General features: G+C 41.8%; 2 protein-coding genes across 3 annotated transcripts; both read left to right on the top strand.

The window, feature by feature from the left end:
- Nucleotides 1-7: 7 nt before the first annotated feature.
- LOC135531435 (OX-2 membrane glycoprotein-like) lies at nt 8-8108 on the top strand. Its single transcript, XM_064959482.1, has 5 exons — nt 8-89; nt 233-574; nt 1357-1683; nt 2390-2488; nt 6979-8108. The coding sequence occupies exons 1-5, from the start codon at nt 50-52 to the stop codon at nt 7035-7037; spliced, it is 867 nt and encodes a 288-aa protein (XP_064815554.1). The 5' UTR covers nt 8-49; the 3' UTR covers nt 7038-8108.
- Nucleotides 8109-8357: 249 nt separating this feature from the next.
- Nucleotides 8358-21219, top strand: LOC135531433 (OX-2 membrane glycoprotein-like). Of its 2 annotated transcripts, XM_064959480.1 has the most exons (6): nt 8358-8458; nt 15135-15470; nt 15659-15964; nt 16172-16274; nt 16358-16446; nt 18957-21219. In XM_064959480.1, the coding sequence occupies exons 1-5, from the start codon at nt 8404-8406 to the stop codon at nt 16422-16424; spliced, it is 867 nt and encodes a 288-aa protein (XP_064815552.1). In that variant the 5' UTR covers nt 8358-8403; the 3' UTR covers nt 16425-16446; nt 18957-21219. The 2 variants fall into 2 exon arrangements, with proteins under 2 accessions (XP_064815552.1, XP_064815553.1); XM_064959481.1 differs by lacking the exons at nt 16172-16274; nt 16358-16446; nt 18957-21219 and adding an exon at nt 16051-16143.
- Nucleotides 21220-23137: the final 1918 nt, after the last annotated feature.

Here is a 23137-nt window from a genome sequence, read left to right as displayed (position 1 = left end):
GGTCCAACGCCAGAAACAGAATGATCTTGTTAACATCCACCCGCTGAGAATGAACACTTACCTAATTATTTTATGCGTGCTGTCTGAAGGTACGTTATTTTCCATGGATCTGACCAGTTGATTCTGCTCGTATATGATAAAGGAATATTTCCCACTTTTGACAGGCCATTGATTTTTTTGTAAGGCTAAACTTTTTTTATTTACCTGTTAACATTCCTTATTCCATTTCTAGCCGTCTCTGTCAACGTCGTAGCCAGAGGAGACACCAGGGTTGACTTCAATGCCGACGCATCATATACCTGCACCCATGCGGACCCGACAGGTGTGCTGCAAGTCACCTGGCAGAGGCTGTTCAAAGACGACTCGGTGGAGAATCTGGCCACCTACAGCAAGCGGTTTGGAGCTCAAATCATAGACCCGCACCGAGGCAAGGTGGTTTTCACGGAGGCATCTCTCAACTCAACGTCTATTACCGTGAAGAACGTAACATGGGCAGACGAAGCCTGCTATATTTGTTCCTTCAATGTTTACCCGAGTGGTTCAATACGCAAGCAGATTTGTCTTACCGTTCAAGGTTAGTCAACTAATTAAGTAATTTACTAGTTACTAATTAATTAACTAACTGCTCAACTAATTATCCAGCCCTTGATTAGGCCGAGTTGAATCAGGTGTGCTGTATAGGAACATAAAAGTCTCTGGGGGTATTCTTGGAGAGAATCATTTTGGGAAAACACTGTTATACAGTATTCATAAAGTCTTAGCAATACATATATGCTTCACAACTAATTTAAGAGCAAAATCATAAATTAGCAGAGATGCTGTAATATGTTTTACAGTACTATTTTCCTTACTGTAAAGACATATTACAGCATACTTGCAGTAAATGTAAATGGATGCTGTAATGTTTTACAGTAAGGAAAATGGTACTGTGAAGCAAAATTACACTATTAAGATGCCAACTCTGGTGTCAGGATATTGCTGCAAATTTACAACGAAATTCTACCTGAAATATACATTGAAGAAAAACAACACATTTATGGTATTATCCTATGGATCCTACAGTGTTTTACTGTTGAAATGACAGAAAAGTCTTACAGTGGGACCTTTGCTAAGGCATGATTTCTGAATTATACAGTATGGGCTAAGGGTTTATTAAGCCTTTCTAACCAAAATATGAAATTGAATTATGACTTCTCAGATTTAGTGTGTTGACTGTCTTGACTTTTAATCCCCAGCCCCTGCGCCACAGGATTCCTTTAGCTGTCACTTTAAATAATAATTTATTCTTAATTGACCTGCTTTGTAAAATAAATGAAATCAATATTAGCTAATATTCCCTGTTTCATCTATTCAAAGGTTTATCTGAAGTGAGAGCCACAATGCAAAAAGTCCCCAGCACTGAACCTAAAGCAGACATGGAAGTTGTGGTCAGCTGCTCTGCCACGGGTAAACCAGCACCTTGGATCCAATGGAACTTATCTGCTGCAGCACTCATAAAGACACCTAACAACTGGACTGTCATTAACAAAGACCAAACTGTCACAGCCAATAGCAACATCACCCTCCAACTGTTGCCAGGCTCCGGGGGATACGTGGACTGTATCATAAACAATGGGATGAGGACACAGAGACACGAGCGGGTCCTGCTTCCTATTCTCCCTGGAGAGAGGGAGGTTGAAGAGGGTACGTAATGTTGACGTGTCATATACTTTTAGACCATACACTTTTAGCATGTCAGTGCAGAACGGTTCAACTTGAAAAGAACATTGAGAAAAGATCATCCCCAATGACGTTGGGATAGCCTAGTGAACCAGCCAGATCGTGCGACAGCTCACTATTCTAACATTCCAACAGAATGGTGAGCACAATGAGATCAGGCTGGTTGCAAGAGCCTAATGTTGTGATGCTAGTAGTGCTGCTATCTAATCTCACCAGTTAAGTTTCATTTTGAGTTCTGTGGTAAAGAACCATGAGTCACTCCCTGTAGAGTCACGTGTTTTATTGAGTTCTGGGTAGTTTCCTGCCCCTCAGGGAAGCTAAATGAAGGATGGATGATATGTTGAAGGGTGAAATCCATATCAACATGCTGTTCAAACAGACTTCTTTGGAAAGAGGATGTACAATTCCCAGCTTCCTCTTCTCAAGAAATGGATCTCTCCAAATGCATGATCACGGCAATTTCATAGGGGCAGCAGGTAGCCTAGTGGTTGTAGCGTTGTACCTGTAACTGAAAGGTTGCTGGATCGAATCCCCGAGCTGATAAAGTAAAAATCTGTGCTTCTGCCCCTGAACAAGGCAGTTAACCCACTGTTCCTAGGCTGTCATTGTAAATAAGATTTGTTCTTTAACTGACTTGCCTAGTTAAATAAAGAAATGTTTCACTTTCCAGATGACAAGAGGACATCCCCGTGGGCGGTTGGCATCCCAGTGTTCCTAATCATCTCCCTTTTAGTCATCTGCGGCAGCGTCCTGCTTCAACAGAGAAAAGGTTAGTCAGCACAAGATTATCTGATGTCCCTTTGTCAGTGAATCAACCCACTCAGGTGATTCACCCCTTCCAGGGACGGCATGAGAGAGCCCCAGTAAGCCAGTGACTCAGCCCCTGTAATAGGGTTAGAGGCAGAGAATCCGAGTGGAAAGAGGGGAACCGGCCAGGCAGAGACAGCAAGGGCGGTTCGTTGCTCCAGAGCCTTTCCGTTCACCTTCCCACTCCTGGGCCAGACTACACTCAATCATATGACCCACTGAAGAGATGAGTCTTCAGTAAAGACTTAAAGGTTGAGACAGAGTTTGCGTCTCTGACATGGGTAGGCAGACCGTTCCATAAAAATGGAGCTCTATAGGGGAAAGCCCTGCCTCCAGCTGTTTGCTTAGAAATTCTAGGGACAATTAGGAGGCCTGCGTCTTGTAACCGTAGCATACGTGTAGGTATGTACGGCAGGACCAAATCAGAGAGATAGGTAGGAGCAAGCCCATGTAATGCTTTGTAGGTTAGCAGTAAAACCTTGAAATCAGCCCTTGCTTTGACAGGAAGCCAGTGTAGGGAGGCTAGCACTGGAGTAATATGATCACATTTTTTGGTTCTAGTCAGGATTCTAGCAGCCGTATTTAGCACTAACTGAAGTTTATTTAGTGCTTTATCCGGGTAGCCGGAAAGTAGAGCATTGCAGTAGTCTAACCTAGAAGTGACAAAAGCATGGATTAATTTTTCTGCATCATTTTTGGACAGAAAGTTTCTGATTTTTGCAATGTTACGAAGCTGTCCTTGAAATGGTCTTGATATGTTCTTCAAAAGAGAGATCAGGGTCCAGAGTAACGCAGAGGTCCTTCACAGTTTTATTTGAGACGACTGTACAACCATTAAGATTAATTGTCAGATTCAACAGAAGATCTCTTTGTTTCTTGGGACCTAGAACAAACATCTCTGTTTTGTCCGAGTTTAAAAGTAGAAAGTTTGCAGCCATCCACTTCCTTATGTCTGAAACACATGCTTCTAGCAAGGGCAATTTTGGGGCTTCACCATGTTTCATTGAAATGTACACCTGTGTGTCATCCGCATAGCAGTGAAAGTTAGCATTATGTTTTCGAATAACATCCCCAAGAGGTAAAATATATAGTGAAAACAATAGTGGTCCTAAAACGGAACCTTGAGGAACACCGACATTTACTGTTGATTTGTCAGAGGACAAACCATTCGAGACAAACTGATATCTTTCCGACAGATAAGATATAAACCAGGCCAGAACTTGTCCGTGTAGACCAATTTGGGTTTCCAATTTCTCCAAAAGAATGTGGTGATCGATGGTATCAAAAGCAGCACTAAGGTCTAGGAGCACGAGGACAGATGCAGAGCCTCGGCCCGATGCCATTAAATGTAATTTACCACCTTCACAAGTGCCGTCTCAGTGCTATGATGGGGTCTAAAACCAGACTGAAGCATTTCATACATTGTTTGTCTTCAGGAAGGCAGTGAGTTGCTGCGCAACAGCCTTTTCTAAAATGTTTGAGAGGAATGGAAGATTCGATATAGGCCGATGGTTTTATATTTTCTGGGTCAAAGTTTGGCTTTTTCAAGAGAGGCTTTATTACTGCCACTTTTAGTGAGTTTGGTACACATCCGGTGGATAGAGAGCCGTTTATTATGTTCAACATAGGAGGGCCAAGCACAGGAAGCAGCTCTTTCAGTAGTTTAGTTGGAATTGGGTCCAGTATGCAGCTTGAAGGTTTAGAGGCCATGATTATTTTCATCATTGTGTCAAGAGAGATAGTACTAAAACACTCTCTTGATCCTAGGTCCTGGCAGAGTTGTGCAGACTCAGGACAACTGAGCTTTGAAGGAATACCCACATTTAAAGAGGAGTCCGTAATTTGCTTTCTAATAATCATAATCTTTTCCTCAAAGAAGTTCATGAATTTATCACTGCTAAAGTAAAGGTCATCCTCTCTTGGGGAATGCTGCTTTTTAGTTAGCTTTGCGACAGTATCAAAAAGCATTTCGGATTGTGCTTATTTTCCTCAATTAAGTTAGAAAAATAGGATGATCGAGCAGCAGTAAGGGCTCTTCGGTACTGCACGGTACTGTCTTTCCAAGCTAGTCGGAAGACTTCCAGTTTGGTGTGGCGCCATTTCCGTTCCAATTTTCTGGAAGCTTGCTTCAGAGCTCGGGTATTTTCTGTGTACCAGTGAGCTAGTTTCTTATGAGAAATGTTTTTAGTTTTAGGGGTGCAACTGCATCTCGGGTAATGCGCAAATTGAGTTCCTCAGTTAAGTGGTTAACTGATTTTTGTCCTATGGCGTCCTTGGGACAGAGGGGAATCTGGAAGTAAGATTTTGTGTTGTCTGTGAATATTTGTTCCTTGGTTGGGGTCTGCAATTGCAAACATAATAAAATGGTGGTCCGATAGTCCAGGATTATGAGGAAAAACATTAAGATCCACAACATTTATTCCATGGGACAAAACTAGGTCCAGATTATGACTGTGACAGTGAGTGGGTCCAGAAACATGTTGGACAAAACCCACTGATTCGATGATGGCTCCGAAAGCCTTTTGGAGTGGGTCTGTGGACTTTTCCATGTGAATATTAAAGTCACCAAAGATTAGAATATTATCTGCTATGACTACAAGGTCCGATAGGAATTCAGGGAACTCAGTGAGGAACGCTGTATATGGCCCAGGAGGCCTGTAAACAGTAGCTATAAAAAGTAACAGTCATGAGAGACTACTAGATGTAATAACACCTTAGAAAGACCAACCGAGTGAATGTCTAATCAGAACCATAGTGTATCATCTCTCTCTCTCATATATATGTATGTGTGTGTGTGTGTGTATGGATGCGTCTCTGGCTTTATGAAATAAACTGTGTGAAGTATCAGCTGTGGGCGAGTCATGTCTTAGAGCTCTAGAATGGTTACTGATAAAGTGTTCTGTGCATTCAGAAAGTATTCAGACCCCTTCCCTTTTACCACATTTTGTTACATTTCAGCCTTGTTCTAAAATTGATTAAATAGTTTTTTCCCCTTCATCAGTCTACACACAATACCCCATAATGACAAAACGAAAACAGGTTTTAGAAATATTTGCAAATGTATAAAAAAAACTAAAAACAGATACCTTATTTACATAAGTATTCCCTCTTTGCTATGAGACTTGAAATTGAGCTCCGGTGCATCCTGTTTCCATTAATTATACTTCAGATGTTTCTACAACTTGATTGGAGCCCACCTGTGGTAAATTCAATTGATTGGACATGATTTGGAAATGCACACACCTGTTTATATAATGTCCCACAGTTGACATGGCTTGGTTTTTGCTCTGACATGCACTAAGGATGAAGGAATTGTCCGTAGAGCTCCGAGACAGGATTGTGTCAAGGCACAGATCTGGTGAAGGGAAGCAAAAAATGTCTGCAGCATTGAAGGTCCCCAATAACACAGTTCTTCCATCATTCTTAAATGGAAGAAGATTGGAACGATCAAGACTCTTCCTAGAGCTGACCGACCAGCCAAACTGAGCATTTGGGGGAGAAGGGCCTTGATCAGGAGGTGACCAAGAACCCGTTGGTCACTCTGACAGAGCTCCAGAGTTCCTCTGTGGAGATGGGAGAATCTTCCAGAAGGACAACCATCTCTGTAGCACTCCACCAATCAGACCTTTACGGTAGAGTGGCCAGAAAGAAGCCACTCCTCAGTAAAATACACATGAAAGTCCACTTGTTGTTTGACAAAAGGCACATAAAGGACTCACAGACCATGAGAAACAAGATTCTCTGGTCTGATGAAACAAAGATTGAACTCTTTGGCCTGAATGCCAAGCATTTTCCAACGGCAGGGACTGGGAGACTAGTCAGGAAGGAGGGAAAGATGAATGGACAAAAGTAAAGAGATCCTTGATAAAAACCTGCTCCAGAACGTTCAGGACCTCAGACTAGGGTGAAGGTTCCCCTTTCAACAGCACAACAACCCTAAGCACACAGCCAAGACAATGCAGGAGTGTCTTCGGGACAAGTCTCTGACTGTCCTTCAGTGGCTCAGCCAGAGCCCGGACTTGAATCAGGTCGAAATTCTCTGGAGAGACCTGGAAATAGCTGTGCAGTGACGCTCCCCATCCAACCTGTCAGAGCTTGAGAGGATCTGAAGAGAAGAATGGAAGAAACTCCACAAATACAGGTGTGCCAAGCTTGCAATGTCATACCCAAGAAGACTTGAATTGCTGCCAAAGGTCCTTCAACAAAGTACTGAGTAAAGGGTCTGAATACTTTAGAAATGTTTGTAAATATATATATTTTTTAAAAACCTGTTTTTGCTTTGTCATTATGGGGTATTGTGTGTAGGTTGATGAGGGGAAAAACATTGTAATCCATTTTAGAATAAGGCTGTAACAAAATGTGCAAAAAGTCAAGGGGTCTGAATACTTTCTGAATGTGCTGTATGTCTTTACTCCCTACAGTAAAGTCTAACCTTCACGTTCTCTCTGGCAGGTTACAGGCAAGCAGCAACCATAGCAGACGAGCAGGACGCTTTTGGAGAAAGTGTGTAAATGTTTGTCTGTGTTGATTGCTAGACTTATGTACTTTAGCTGACAAGGTTTTTATTGAGCATCGGAGCGCTGTTGATACTTAGAGTTCGGTTGCAGAAGAGCCCAGTTCCTCAAGAGATGAGATCCACTAACACGTCTCAACCAGACTACTAATACATCTTTAGAATATTACAGTATATTCTAATTGTATGCCAAAGATCATATTAAATGCATGGTGACTAGCAAGATACAGTACTACTATTCATGAATGAGGATGAGACTGTCTGGGAGTCTTGGGAGCATGAACAGTGTGCAGGCCTTCCTGTTCTTTATTAGTATTCTTTATTAGCCCAGCTCCTACGTTTAGAAGGACGTGTTTATGACAAACATTTCTAATGAGACAGTCAGACAGGTAGATGCACTGTGTACTAGATATATTGAACCTTTTTGAGTTGACAGTGTCACATTTCTTCCCCAGTCATATGTAAGCTAATTTATACCTGCACCATACATTACATAATGTCACTAATACTGTTTTTTGTTTTGAAATTGCACTTTAGTTTTGAGAGATGAGGTTTGTCAGTGAGGAAATACAATATAATCTATTAGAACACAGCACCACCTACAGTTGACTTTATGACACACTAGGAAGAAGACGGGAGAATATCATTCTATCTTGAATCTATTTAAATATGATGCACTTGTTTATGCTGTTATTATTACATACTGTACCTATAGTAAGATAGATACATGAATATTTTACCTCCTTTGTATCAATGCAATGTATGAATGTATTTGAGCACTGAAAATATAATGGTGATGATAACAATGTTTTGCACTTTGATAGTTTGATATACTGTACCTTGTTCACTAGATTTACGTGTATCACGTTTTAGTTCCTGTTTGTATTTATTTTGATCATGGATGTTGCTTGTTGTGTTTGACCCCACTTGATTTGACAGTTTATAAATCAGGCTATTATTCTCGCTTGATCTGTACAATGTTTTTGATTGTTTAAGATTCAAAAGCATTCTTTAAATGTATTGTGTTCTCCCCCGTTTGATAAAACTATACGCTGTATTTAAAAAAATCGCCCATCGTCACCTTGTTTTATGTTACTCACCATTTAAAATCAGGGCTACTTTGTTGTAGCTCAGTTTACAGTAACATCACAATCAGGACTAGGTTGTTATAGAGCTGCACCAGACTCCCTTGGCTATGTGTGTAATATGTCAGATATCTGTTTTAAGAAGAGTTCAACGAATTAACCTTCTCAACTAAAACCGGTGACACGCTAGCAGTTTACTTTAAGTGTAGGAGGGTTCCCGCCAAAACGTCCGTATGTGATAGGTCCAATTCAAATCTTTGAGGGGAAATCATTTTCACCATGGCTCCTGCTCTCCTCAACTACCTGTTTATTCAGCTAATAGTCCTCCCTAAAGGTGAGTAATATCAGTTGTATACATGATATACTGCATTATTCAGCTTTTTATTTTAATTGATGAGGTTCTTTCAAATCAAAGTTTATTTGTGACGTGCGCCGAATACAACAGGTGTAGTAAACCTTACAGTGAAATGCTTACTGACAGGCTCTAACCAACAGTGCCATTTTTAAGTTTAAAAACGCTATTAGGTGAACAACAGAAGTAAATAACAGTAGCGAGGCTATATACAGGCACCGGTTAGTCGGGCTGATTGCGGTAGTATGTACATGTGTATGGTTGAAGTGACTGCATGTAAAAGAAGGGTTGGTGGGTGGCGGGACAATACAGGTAGTCCGGGAAGCCAATGTGCGGGGGCACCGCTTCGTCGGGCAAATTGAGGTAGTATGTACATGAATGTATAGTTAAGAGTAGTAGCAGCATCAAGGAGGGGTTGGGGGTACTGCTTGCCATGCGGTAGGAGAGAGAACAGTCTATGACTGGGGTGGCTGGGGTCAAAACTATTTAACTGTTCAATCCTATTTATTTCAATAAACTGCATTCATTATTTAATTTATCTTCCACTATACAGATATAAAAATATATACAGATAAATGACATTATGAATGTAGTGAAATTCACTCTAAACTGTAAAGCAAAGGCCTCCTGTGGGGGCTGGCATTAAAAATATAGGACAAAACACATCATGACAAGAGAGACAACACTACATAAAGAGTGACGACAACATAGCATGTCAGCAACACATGACAGCACAGCATGGTAGCAACACCACATGACAACAACATGATAGAAACACAAAACATGGCACAAACATTATTGGGCACAGAAAACAGCACAAAGGCATAAAGGTAGAGACAACAATACATCACGTGAAGCAGCCACAACTGTCAGTAAAAGTGTCCATGATTGAGTCTTTGAAGAGATTGAGAAAACTGTCCAGTTTGAGTGTTTGTTGCAGCTCATTCCAGTCGCTAGCTGCAGTGAACTGAAAAGAGGAGCGACTCAGGGATGTGTGTGCTTTGGGGACCGTTAACAGATTGTGACTGGCAGAACGGGTGTTGTATATGAAGGATGAGGGCTGCAGTAGATATCTCAGATATGGGGGAGTGAGGCCGAAGAGGGATTTATAAATAAGCATCAACCAGTGGGTCTTGCGACGGGTATACAAAGATGACCAGTTTACAGAGGAGTGTAGAGTGCAGTGATGTGTCCTATAAGGAGCATTGGTGGCAAATCTGATGGCCGAATGGTAAAGAACATCTAGCCGCTCCTGCCGATCTATAAACTACGTCTCTGTAATCTAATAAAGAATTCCCGAGTGGCGCATCGGTCTAAGGCACTGCATCGCAGGGCTAGAGGTGTCACTACAGACCCGGGTTTGATCCCTGGCTGTATCACAACTGGCTGTGATTGGGAGTCTCATAGGTGGCACACAATTGACCCAGCATCATCCGGAGTAGGGGAGGGGGGTCTTTACAATAGGTCTGACATTGTAAATAAGATTTTGTTCTTAACTGACTTGCCTAGTTCAATAAAAAAAAAGAATAATCTAGCATGGGAAGGATGGTCATTTGAATCCGGGTTAGTTTGGTTTAGTATGATTTAATCAGTGAACAAAGTAAGAGGATTGATCTATAGCCATTCACTGATGTCCACACATTCTGTAGTTTGTTACTTTAATAATTCAATAGATGGACCCATATTGCAGTCAGTTACTAACCCATACTGCAGTCAGTTACTAATCCATACTGCTGTCAATGTAAAAGCCACTTCATTCATAACTTCCTCCTACTGTACCAAGACTAGATTATAGACTAGTTCTGTACTCCCCCCTGCTGACCATTCTGAGTACTACACCACTATATATTGTATACAGGGAATCCAGAAAATATTCAGACTCCACTTTTTCCACATTTTGTTAAGTTACAGCCTTATTCTAAAATTGATTCAATAGTTTTTTCACTCATCAATTTACACACAATACCGCATAATAACAAAGCATAGAAAAGATTTTCAGAATTGTTTGCAAATTTATAAAAAATAAATACAAATTAAATATTGCATTTATATACTTCTGTACTTTGTTGAAGCACCTTTGGCAGCGATTACAGCCTTGAGTCTTCTTGGGTATGACACTACAAGCGATCCTGACTAATCTCCCAGTCCATGCCGCTGAAAAACATCCTGACAGCATGATGCTTCTACCACCATGCTTCACCATAGGGATGGTGCCAGGTTTCCTCAGAAGTGACGCTTGGTGTTCAGGCCAAAATCTGTTCAATCTTTCCCTCGGTTTCATCAGACCAGAGAATCTTGTTTCTCATGGTCTGAGAGTCCTTTAGATGCATTTTGGCAAACTCCAAGTGGACTTTCATGTGTCTTTTACTGAGGAGTGGCTTCTGTCTGGCCACTCTACCATGAAGGCCTGATTGGAAGAGTGCTGCAGAGATGATTGTCCTTCTGGAAGGTTCTCCCAATTCCACAGAGGAACTTTGGAGCTCTGTCAGAGTGACCATCAGGTTCTTGTCACCTCCCTGACCAAGGCCCTTCTCCCCTGATTGCTTAGTTTGGCCGGGCAGCCAGCTCTAGGAAGAGCCTTGATGGTTCCAAACTCCTCCCATTTAAGAATGATGGAGGCCCCCTTCAATGCTGTAGACATTTTTTGGAACCCTTCCCAGGATCTGTGCCTCGACACAATCCTGTCTCTGAGCTCTATGGAGAATTCATTCGACCTCATGGCTTGATTTTTTTTTTCTCTGAAATGCACTGTCAACTGTGGGACCGTATATAGACAGGTGTGTGCCTTTCCAAATCATGTCCAATCAATTGAATTTAACACAGATGGACTCCAATCAAGTTGTAGAAACATCTCAAGGATGATCAATGAAAACAGGTTGCACCTGAGCTCAATTTCGAGTCATAGCTAAGGCTCTGAATACTTATGTAAATAAGGTTTGTGTTTTTTATTTTTAATACATTTGCAAACATTTATAAAAACCTGTTTTCGCTCTGTCATTATGGGGTATATTGTGTGTAAACTGATGATATTTTTTGAAAAAAAGATTCAATTTTAGATCAAGGCTGTAGTGTAACTTTCATAATGTAAAGTATATACTGTATATACGCTAACACTTTCTATGAATCCCATATGCATGATGCATTATACATGTACTCATAATGCTCTATGATAGGTTAATAATGCTGTATAAGCATAGTTCTAGACACATAAAGACTCATTAAGTCTCTTAATTCAGTACACCAATACTCCTAATGCATTATAATTCTTACCATAATGACTTATAATGTACAGCAACATAGTGCTTCATAACTGCTGGTCACTTTGTCCTCAAGGATCATACAGCATTATAATGACCATCAGTGTGATGCATTATTAATGTTGTTTTTTTGTCAATGAGCAGAACATCATCTTTTTCATGGTGTGTTATAGAATACTTATTAGCCACTATAACAGGAGGACTCAACTACTCTTTGAGGAGGTCCAGTCACACAACTTTCCGAGGTGACAAAGGTCCGGATGGATATTGTCATTTATCGGCATAGTAACAAACCCCAACCTCTACAACCCATGTGACCCCAAACTGTTCACAGCCCTCTTGTTGGTAGAGAACATTTAGACGTTTTTAAGCTAATTTCCTGCAATTCTATACATTTTGCCATGTCTAATGTCTGTTCATATGATACTGCACCTGAGTGATTCAACAAAATGACGGGTCAAATCAAATCAAAACAAATCAAATTTATTTATATAGCCCTTCGTACATCAGCTGATATCTCAAAGTGCTGTACAGAAACCCAGCCTAAAACCCCAAACAGCAAGCAATGCAGGTGTAGAAGCACGGTGGCTAGGAAAAACTCCCTAGAAAAGCCAAAACCTAGGAAGAAACCTAGAGAGGAACCAGGCTATGTGGGGTGGCCAGTCCTCTTCTGGCTGTGCCGGGTAGAGATTATAACAGAACATGGCCAAGATGTTCAAATGTTCATAAATGACCAGCATGGTCGAATAATAATAAGGCAGAACAGTTGAAACTGGAGCAGCAGCACGGCCAGGTGGACTGGGGACAGCAAGGAGTCATCATGTCAAGTAGTCCTGGGGCATGGTCCTAGGGCTCAGGTCAGTTGAAACTGGAGCAGCAGCACGGCCAGGTGGACTGGGGACAGCAAGGAGTCATCATGTCAGGTAGTCCTGGGGCATGGTCCTAGGGCTCAGGTCCTCCGAGAGAGAGAAGGAGAGAATTAGAGAACGCACACTTAGATTCACACAGGACACCGAATTGGACAGGAGAAGTACTCCAGATATAACAAACTGACCCCAGCCCCCCGACACATAAACTACTGCAGCATAAATACTGGAGGCTGAGACAGGAGGGGTCAGGAGACACTGTGGCCCCACCCGAGGACACCCCCGGACAGGGCCAAACAGGAAGGATATAACCCCACCCACTTTGCCAAAGCACAGCCCCCACACCACTGGAGGGATATCTTCAACCACCAACTTACCATCCTGAGACAAAGCTGAGTATAGCCCGCAAAGATCTCCGCCACGGCACAACCCAAGGGGGGCGCCAACCCAGACAGGATGACCACATCAGTGAATCAACCCACTCAGGTGACGCACCCCCTCCAGGGACGGCATGAGAGAGCCCCAGCAAGCCAGTGACTCAGCCCCTGTAATAGGGTTAGAGGCAGAGAATCCCAGTGGAAAGAGGGGAACCGGCCAGGCAGAGACAGCAAGGGTGGTTCGTTGCTCCAGAGCCTTTCCGTTCACCTTCCCACTCCTGGGCCAGACTACACTCAATCATATGACCCACTGAAGAGATGAGTCTTCAGTAAAGACTTAAAGGTTGAGACCGAGTTTGCGTCTCTGACATGGGTAGGCAGACCGTTCCATAAAATGGAGCTCTATAGGAGAAAGCCCTGCCTCCAGCTGTTTGCTTAGAAATTCTAGGGACAATTAGGAGGCCTGCGTCTTGTGACCGTAGCGTACGTGTAGGTATGTACGGCAGGACCAAATCAGAGAGATAGGTAGGAGCAAGCCCATGCAATGCTTTGTAGGTTAGCAGTAAAACCTTGAAATCAGCCCTTGCTTTGACAGGAAGCCAGTGTAGGGAGGCTAGCACTGGAGTAATATGATCAAATTTTTTGGTTCTAGTCAGGATTCTAGCAGCCGTATTTAGCACTAACTGAAGTTTATTTAGTGCTTTATGCGGGTAGCCGGAAAGTAGAGCATTGCAGTAGTCTAACCTAGAAGTGACAAAAGCATGGATTAATTTTTCTGCATCATTTTTGGACAGAAAGTTTCTGATTTTTGCAATGTTACGTAGATGGAAAAAAGCTGTCCTTGAAATGGTCTTGATATGTTCTTCAAAAGAGAGATCAGGGTCCAGAGTAACGCCGAGGTCCTTCACAGTTTTATTTGAGATGACTGTACAACCATTAAGATTAATTGTCAGATTCAACAGAAGAACCACCCTTGCTTGGGGGTCGAGGCCCCTGGTTACTTAATCTGACCATAACAACTACAAGATGTAGATAGCTGGTTAGCCTAACTTACCGATCTAGCTGACTTGGGCTAGTAGTTGATCAACTGGATATTTCTGCCAGGTTAGAAAGAGCTCTGTCAGGGAATGACATAAGAGGAAAACTGTCCTTGCACTACCACATTTAGAAATTGCACCTTGTTGATTCTGCTATTGCATCAATCAACAGCACTAAGTTGAAAGCCTGACTGAGTTCCCAAAACGATCTCGGGACTCCGGTCCGTATTGGCCCTGTTCTAGGTGTGGTTCCAGACCGTGGTCCGTATTGACCCTGTTCTAGGTGTGGTTCCAGACCGTGGTCCGTATTGACCCTGTTCTAGGTGTGGTTCCGGACCGCAGTCCGTATTGACACCATTCTAGGTGTGGTTCCGGACCGCAGTCCGTATTGACCCTGTTCTAGGTGTGGTTCCGGACCGCGGTCCGTATTGACCCTGTTCTAGGTGTGGTTCTGGACCGCGGTCCGTATTGACCCTGTTCTAGGTGTGGTTCCGGACCGCGGTCCGTATTGACCCTGTTCTAGGTGTGGTTCCGGACCGCGGTCCGTATTGACCCTGTTCTAGGTGTGGTTCCGGACCGCGGTCCACCAGTTGAGTATGGCTGCAGTATAAAGTCATCTTTGACTGCTTTAGGTGAAGTAATGAAATGCCTAATAATAAAGTGATTGTCTGCTTTCAGTAAAGTGAAACTTTCTGCACATTTCATGATGACATCACAAACATGTTTCATTCTGTTTCACTCTTCTGTTTTCAAACAGTTGCATAACACAACGCTACGCATCGCAACACAACGCTACACAAAACAGCACAAACAATACACTACACTACGCAACAAATTGCCTCAAAGTCATACAAGGTGAGAGTGTGTGTGTGTGTGTGTGTGTGTGTGTGTGTGTGTGTGTGTGTGTGTGTGTGTGTGTGTGTGTGTGTGTGTGTGTGTGTGTGTGTGTGTGTGTGTGTGTGTGTGTGTGTGTGTGTGTGTGTGTGTGTGTGTGTGTGTGTGTGTGTGTGTGTGTGTGTGTGTGTGTGTGTGTGTGTGTGTGTGTGTGTGTGTGTGTGTGTGAGAGAGAGAGAGTTTGTAATGTACTAAGTACTAAGTAGTGTGTAACTGTCTTCGTGCAGGGCTCTCTCATCTGGTGAGAACACAGCAGGTTGTCACAGCAACCCTGGGAGAAGATGCAGTCTTAACCTGTGAGCTCATGACACTCAAAGACGTGCGGCAAGTCACCTGGCAAAAAGAGACAATTGGGGTGAATGAAAATGTGGCCACTTACAGCAAACGCGGTCCCCATGTCAACCCACCTTTTCAGAGGAAAGTAGAGTTTGAAGACGAGGGACTGCAGAGCTGCTCTATTGTCATCAGAGGATTGTCAAGAGGAGACGAGTCCTGCTACAAGTGTCTGTTTAACACCTTTCCAGATGGACCTATCAGCGGAAGGACCTGTCTCAAAGTCAATGGTAAAATGTGACAACAGATTGTACTGTAAATGACTGACCCAGAACAACTTCTCCAGAACTTCAAGCAGCCATTTTATCAGATCATACATCCAATGTCTTGAAACTATTTATCAAAATGGATTCATTTAGTAAATAATTTCAATGGAATGATTGTGGTCTCACTGTGAACTGTGTCTGTTGTTCTATAGAGCTGTATGGACCCTCACTCCTCATCACACAAACCAACAACAGTCACACCACTCTGTCCTGTTCTGCTACTGGACGACCTGTTCCTATAGTAACCTGGGAAGACACAGACATTCTAGAAAATTCCACAATGGCCAATGTCACCCATCTCAATGGAACTGTCACGGTCATCATAACTTCTATGCTGGCAGCATTCAGTGTACCTGACAAAGACACCAGGGTTGGCTGTATGGTGTCACTGTTCTCTGGAGGTGTCACCAAGAACGTATCCATGGTTATTCCAGCTAGAACTCAAGCTTCATTTCCCGGTGAGAAATGGTTCTATACATGCCTACAGTAACAATCAACATGCTGGTGTCATTCTGAAGTACTGTCTCTGTATGTTCTGTGCTAGGTGTACCTGAGGTCACTGATGGTGACAGGATCAGTGGTCAGTCATTAATCTAATGACCACAACTAATCTCTGACACTATTATCTGTGAATTGTACCATTCTCATCTTGTCATCTTTCACAGTTAAGCCAACAGGGATTGGTGCAGTGATGGTTTCACTGTGTCTCATTGCTGTGTGCTGTGGAGCTGCTGTGGTACTGTGGTACAAACTGAGAAATACAACAAGGTAAGTTTTACTGTTCAGATGACAAAGACAAAATACTGTATTCATTTTACCTTGACAGTCAAACTTACAAAAACAATCTTTAGCCAAATTCCCGCAGGCAATGAACAGGAACAGCAACTATCAACAGACAACCCTCAACGTGATGACTGAAATCCAGAGGTCTAATCTAACAGTAAGACAACTATTCTAATTAACAGTCGGGTTTATGATTTCAAATAAATAGTGTTTGTACTTACTGTATGTAATAGATTAGAAAACATTGAATAGTTTTTCAGCATCAAATGTCCTCCCTGGAGAATATGTAACTGTAACTACTCACAAAGCAGTTATATCAGTACACTACTACAACAGATGATCTGACTCTGATCAGTATCATTGATGTTAATATCTTTCAGGACCACAACAATATCCAGTACATTCTAAATGTGTTAGTAGAACCTTATTGGATCATCCTGGTAGAGTGGTAGTCATGGTGACCGCATACATGCAAATGAGTTGCATTGCTGCAGTGTTGTTCCAGTATGTTATTTGTATTTTGTATTTATAAGGGAACCCCATTAGCTGCTACTCTTCCTGGGTCCAAACATATTACAGTACTTACATTACATATAAAACAGTACATCATATCAAGTGGGGCAAAAAATATTTAGTCAGCAACCAATTGTGCAAGTTCTCCCACTTAAAAAGATGAGAGAGGCCTGTAATTTTCATCATAGGTACACTTCAACTATGACTGACAAAATGAGAAAAAAAATCCAGAAAATCACATTGTAGGATTTTTAATGAATTTATTTGCAAATTATGGTGGAAAATAAGTATTTGGGCAATAACAAAAGTTTATCTCAATACTTTGTTATATACCCTTTCTTGGCAATGACAGAGGTCAAACGTTTTCTGTAAGTCTTCACAAGGTTTTCACACACTGTTGCTGGTATTTAGGCCCATTCCTCCATGCAGATCTCCTCTAGAGCAGTGATGTTTTGGGGCTGTTGCTGGGCAACACGGACTTTCAACTCCCTCCAAAGATTTTCTATGCCATTTCAAGGCCACTTCAGGACCTTGAAATGCTTCTTACGAAGCCACTCCTTCGTTGGATCATTGTCATGCTGAAAGACCCAGCCACGTTTCATCTTCAATGCCCTTGCTGATGGAAGGAGGTTTTCACTCAAAATCTCACGATACATGGCCCCATTCATTATTTCCTTTACACGGATCAGTCATCCTGGTCCCTTTGCAGAAAAACAGCCCCAAAGCATGATGTTTCCACCCCCATGCTTCACAGTAGGCATGGTGTTCTTTGGATGCAACTCAGCATTCTTTGTCCTCCAAACACGACGAGTTGAGTTTTTACCAAAAAGTTCTATTTTGGTTTCATCTGACCATATGACATTCTCCCAATCTTCTTCTGGATCATCCAAATGCTCTCTAGCAAACTTCAGACGGGCCTGGACATGTACTGGCTTAAGCAGGGGACACGTCTGGCACTGCAGGATTTGAGTCCCTGGCGGCGTAGTGTGTTACTGATGGTAGGCTTTGTTACTTTGGTCCCAGCTCTCTGCAGGTCATTCACTAGGTCCCCCGTGTGGTTCTGGGATTTTTGCTCACCGTTCTTGTGATCATTTTGTCCCCACGGGGTGAGATCTTGCGTGGAGCCCCAGATCTTATTGGATCATCCTGGTAGAGTGGTAGTCATGGTGACTGCATACATGCAAATAAGTTGCATTGCTGCAGTGTTGTTCCAGTATGTTATTTGTATTTTGTATTTATAAGGGAACCCCATTAGCTGCTACTCTTCCTGGGTCCAAACATATTACAGTACTTACATTACATATAAAACAGTACATCATATAACATTATTACACCACTACATCTCTACAATACAACATGTTTACTACCACCATACAACAATATCACAATGTTTACATATGCATGTGTCTGTACCTTTGTATGTGTCTTCACAGTCCCCATTGTTCCATAAGGTGTATTTCTACCTGCTTTTTAAAATCTGATTCTACTGCTTGTATTACATGATGTGGAATAGAGTTCCATGGAGTCATGGCTCTATGTAGTATTGTGCACCTCCCATTGTCTGTTCTGGACTTGGGGAGTGAAAAGAGACCTCTGGTGGCATGTCTTGTGGGGTATGCATCGGTGTCCGAGCTGTGTGCAAGTGTTTTAAACAGACAGCTTGGTACATTCAGCTTGTCAACACCTCTTACAAAAACCAGTAGTGATGAAGTCAATCTCTCCTCCACTTTGATCCATGAGAGATTGACATGCATATCATTAATGTCAGCTCTCCGTGTACTTTTAAGGGCCAGCCGTGCTACCCTGTTCTGAGCCAACTACAATTGTGGCACCTGGCCACACTACTGAACAGTAGTCTAGGTGCAACAAAACTAGTGCCTGTAGGACCTGCCTTGTTGATAGTGTTGTTAAGAAGGTAGAAACTAGGGCCTTTAGGACCTGCCTTGTTGATAATGTTGTGAAAAAGGCAGAGCAGTGCTTTATTATGGACAGACTTCTCCCCATCTTAACTATTTATGCTGCAGTAGTTTATGTGTCGGGGGGCTAGGGTCAGTTTGTTATATCTGGAGTACTTCTCCTGTCCTATTCGGTGTCCTGTGTGAATTTAAGTGTGCTCTCTCTAATTCTCTCTTTCTATCTTTCTTTCTCTCGGAGGACCTGAGCCCTAGGACCATGCCTCAGGACTACCTGACATGATGACTCCTTGCTGTCCCCAGTCCACCTGGCCGTGCTGCTGCTTCAGTTTCAACTGTTCTGCCTTATTATTATTGGACCATGGTGGTAATTTATGAACATTTGAACATCTTGGCCATGTTCTGTTATAATCTCCACCCGGCACAGCCAGAAGAGGACTGGCCACCCCACATAGCCTGGTTCCTCTCTAGGCTTCTTCCTAGGTTTTGGCCTTTCTAGGGAGTTTTTCCTAGCCACCGTGCTTCTACACCTGCATTGCTTGCTGTTTGGGGTTTTAGGCTGGGTTTCTGTACAGCACTTTGAGATATCAGCTGATGTACGAAGGGCTATATATATTGATTTGATTTTGATACTGTTGTATCAATATGTTTGGACCATGACAGTTTACAATCCAGGGTAACTCCTAGCAGTTGAGTGTGTTGTGTTGAGTCATTCCGCATACATAGACACACTGGCTTTACTCAAACAGCTGCCCTGGGGAATTCCTGATTCTACCTGGATTATGTTTCCATTAAATAACACCCTCTGTGTTCTGTTAGACAAGTAACTCTTTATCCACATTATAACAGGAGGTGTAAAGCCATAATACATATGTTTTTCCAGCAGCAGACTATGACCGATAATGTCAAAAGCTGTGCTGAAGTCTAACAAGACAGCCACCACAATCATTTTATCATCAATTTCTCTCAGCCAATCAGTCATTTGTGTCAGTGCTGTGCTTGTTGAGTGCCCTTCCCTATAAGCGTGCTGAAAGTCTGTTGTCAATTTGTTTACTGTGAATTTACACTCTATCTGGTCAAATACCATTTTTCCAGAAGTTTACTAAGGGTTGGTAACAGGCTGATTGGTTGGCTATTTGAGCCAGTAAAGGGAGCTTTACTATTCTTGTGTAGCGAAATGACTTTAGCTTCCCTCCAGGCCTGAGGACACACACTTTCTAATAGGCTTAAATTGAAGATGTGGCATTATCATCGGCTATTATCCTCAGTCATTTTCCATCCAGATTGTTGTCTATCAACAATGAGGGTCTGACAATCATTTTTTCACCTCTTCCAAACTGACTTTACGGAATTCAAAAGTACTATTCTTGTCTTTCATAATGTGGTCAGATATACTTGGATGTGTGGTGTCAGTGTTTGCTGCTGGCCTGTCACACATAAGTTTGCTTCTCTTGCCAATGAAAAAGTCATTAAAGTAGTTGGCAATATCAGTTGGTTTTGGGATGAATGAGCCATCTGATTCATTGAATGATGGAGCTGAGTTTGCCTTTTTTCCCAATATTTCATTTAAGGTGTTCCAAAGCCTTTTACTAGGATTCTTTATATCATTTATTTTTGTTTCATAGTGTAGTTTTATTTCATTTAGTCATGATTTCTTAATTTGAAATACGTTTGCCAATCAGTTGGGCTGCCAGATTAATTGCCATACCTTTTGCCTCATCCCTCTCACCCATACAATTTTTCAATTCCTCAGCAATCCACAGGGATTTAACAGTTTTTACAGTCATTTTCTTAATGGGTGCATACTAATTAGTAACTGGAATAAGCAATTTCGTAAATGTGTCAAGTGCAGTGTCTGGTTGCTCCTCATTACACATCAAAGACCAGCAAATATTATTTACCTCATCAACATATGACTCACTACAAAACTTCTTGTATGACCTCTTATACACTATATTAGGCTCAGCCCTTGGAACTATTCTAAAATGGATTAAATAAAAGTGTGATGATCACTTTAAAGGTACTGTATTTCAAACACTCTAGTCAGTTATGTTTGTTTTAGACCATAGCTGTCAATACTTGACCGTTTTTACTTTTGTTTAAAAATTAGAACTTGAGTGACTACTATACTGTCTCAAACACATCTGTGTGGTTCAAAGGCATTGTGGGTACTGAATAGTGGACTAAATGGCTGACACACAGGCCTGCTGTTTATTTTATACTTAAATACAGTCTGTATGAAAATGTATTTTGTAGTTGGTTAATGATGAAACAAGATGAATCCACACTAGACTTATGTGAGGTTTTTATTCTTTACTGGGTTTTTTATAAATCAAATGTTTATAAATCAAAAGTTAGGTACTTTAATGGTGTGGCTGGTTTTTTTAATTCTTCACTTTTTTTAATCAAATGCTGTAAGATACACAATGTTGTAATATACTTTGTTGTGTTTTTTGTTTTCTACTTTTATAAATAAAATGTTTAAACAATGTTGTAATGTACGTTGTGACATCGCTTGTTATACAATGAGTCATAAATCTATGGAGCCAGATATCTTCCAAAACGTTGGACGTACGTATCGTAAGAAAATCCATTCTAAAGTGTTAGGATTGTAAGAATAGCAATACATGAAACATAAACGTGAACTTTCATCTGTGAACATGTTACGATTACGGACTAACATTTTAGGCTTATACAAATCTTGTTGCAATTCTGATGTACAATAATACCTTTCAGAATTTTGGCAGTTTCATCTCACCAACAAAGAAAGCGTACACCAAACGGCCTGTGAAGAGTGCTACCCGAACAAGCATTACACAGTACAAAACAAGTCATGGAAACCGGAAAGAGGTATCCTGCACGTTTTCAAATTAAAAGTCTCCATTCTCTTATTATTGGCATCATTATTATTGGCATCATTTGGTTAACCCCAGTTTTTGGAATAAATTGAGGTTGTTGACAAAACAGACCATTGTCAAAGGTCTGCGTGATAATGACGTCAATGTATTCCAAACACGTGCCTGGTGATCACAATAATCTGGAGTATAAGCTTTCTGGTATGTTCTATTATGAATTGTCTGGGACTCGTTATTGTTTCGTTGTTTACTACTGAAATATATTTTGCTTATTAAGTCAAATAAGACATTAACTGCAATACACTGATCTCAAATATATTTGCATAATTAGGCTAAACAGAGCCATGGCGGACCCATTGTAAAATTAGAGGCTTTTTATATTGTATTAAAACGTGTCCCGGTCCAACGTGCTAATTCTGCCCACTGGGGCGTGGCTTATGGAGCGCTCTTTAAAATACGCGCTTGTATCAATTTATTCCAACAGATCGAGTTCTCATCACACAGGCTGTTCAAAGACGACTCAATGGAGAATCTGGCAAGGTGGGTTTCACGGAGGCATCTCTCAACTCGACGTCTATTACCACGAAGAAGGTAACATGGGCAGAAGAAGCCTGCTATATTTGTTCCTTCAATGTTTACCCGAGTGGATCAAGACGCAAGCAGACGTGTCTTACCGTTCAAGGTTAGTCAACTTAACGAACTAATTAATTAATTACATTCAGGGGAGGGTCATGTAATTTGTAATCAATTAAATGTCTCATTGCTCAGGGTTTGAGAATTAGTTGCATATTTTAGTATCTCATGATGCCCCTCATCCCTGATTCACTGCTGGGGCCGCAATATCAAGCTCTGAACGAACAGAGTAGAAACGCAGATGGACAACTAGTAAAAGCACAAACCAGCTTTATTCAACCCACTGGATGCTTCAGTCACACAAGCATATATTTATACCTTCCAACTAGGTGGCGTCACCATTCACAACTTCCAAGATAAACAATCAGTCTCTGTTCCTCTTACTTATTACATTGTCATGGCCCTGCCTGAGTCCAGAGCAGCGTGAGCGGAGAGGTGTGTGAGATGGGACTGTGGTTGGGGTGGACCCCTGCCGCCTTCCTCCCAGAGGTTTCTTCTCTCTTCAACTGTTGTCCTCAACCTCGAGTTCCACCTCTCTCCTTGCCCTCGTTCCACAGAAACTAACCTGACGTATCAGGAACTGAGACTAGCCTGTTGCTCTTAACCTCCATCCTTAGAAATATTAATACACAGCAAGAACAAAACATGTCTGGACAGACACCTTCTATACTCGTCTCACAGTAACTTTCCTATACAAAGTTCAATAAAGTAGTTAGAATCCAACATGATCCATAGCCTATACTATAGGCCTAGATTATACCAAGACCATGCAGGGAGAAGCACAGTGCAAAGTTATATTTCTAAGAAAATGGACTTCCTTCCCTAGTTTTTGCGCTGCTAGAATGGTACACTGCTCAAAAAAATAAAGGGAACACTTAAACAACACAATGTAACTCCAAGTCAATCACACTTCTGTGAAATCAAACTGTCCACT

This window comes from Oncorhynchus masou, unplaced genomic scaffold, assembly GCF_036934945.1.
Source record: "Oncorhynchus masou masou isolate Uvic2021 unplaced genomic scaffold, UVic_Omas_1.1 unplaced_scaffold_1586, whole genome shotgun sequence".
NCBI lineage: Eukaryota > Metazoa > Chordata > Actinopteri > Salmoniformes > Salmonidae > Oncorhynchus > Oncorhynchus masou.
The sequence above is the reverse complement of the archived record's forward strand: the minus strand, read 5'-3'. Positions and strand labels throughout refer to the sequence as shown.

Coding starts and splice junctions, on each gene's coding strand:
- LOC135531435 (XM_064959482.1), top strand. CDS start 50: ATGAACACTTACCTAATTATTTTATGCGTGCTGTCTGAAG. Junction 90..232: donor TTTATGCGTGCTGTCTGAAG/GTACGTTATTTT, acceptor TTCCATTTCTAG/CCGTCTCTGTCAACGTCGTA. Junction 1,684..2,389: donor AGAGAGGGAGGTTGAAGAGG/GTACGTAATGTT, acceptor TTCACTTTCCAG/ATGACAAGAGGACATCCCCG.
- LOC135531433 (XM_064959480.1), top strand. CDS start 8,404: ATGGCTCCTGCTCTCCTCAACTACCTGTTTATTCAGCTAATAGTCCTC. Junction 8,459..15,134: donor GCTAATAGTCCTCCCTAAAG/GTGAGTAATATC, acceptor GTCTTCGTGCAG/GGCTCTCTCATCTGGTGAGA. Junction 16,275..16,357: donor AAACTGAGAAATACAACAAG/GTAAGTTTTACT, acceptor AACAATCTTTAG/CCAAATTCCCGCAGGCAATG.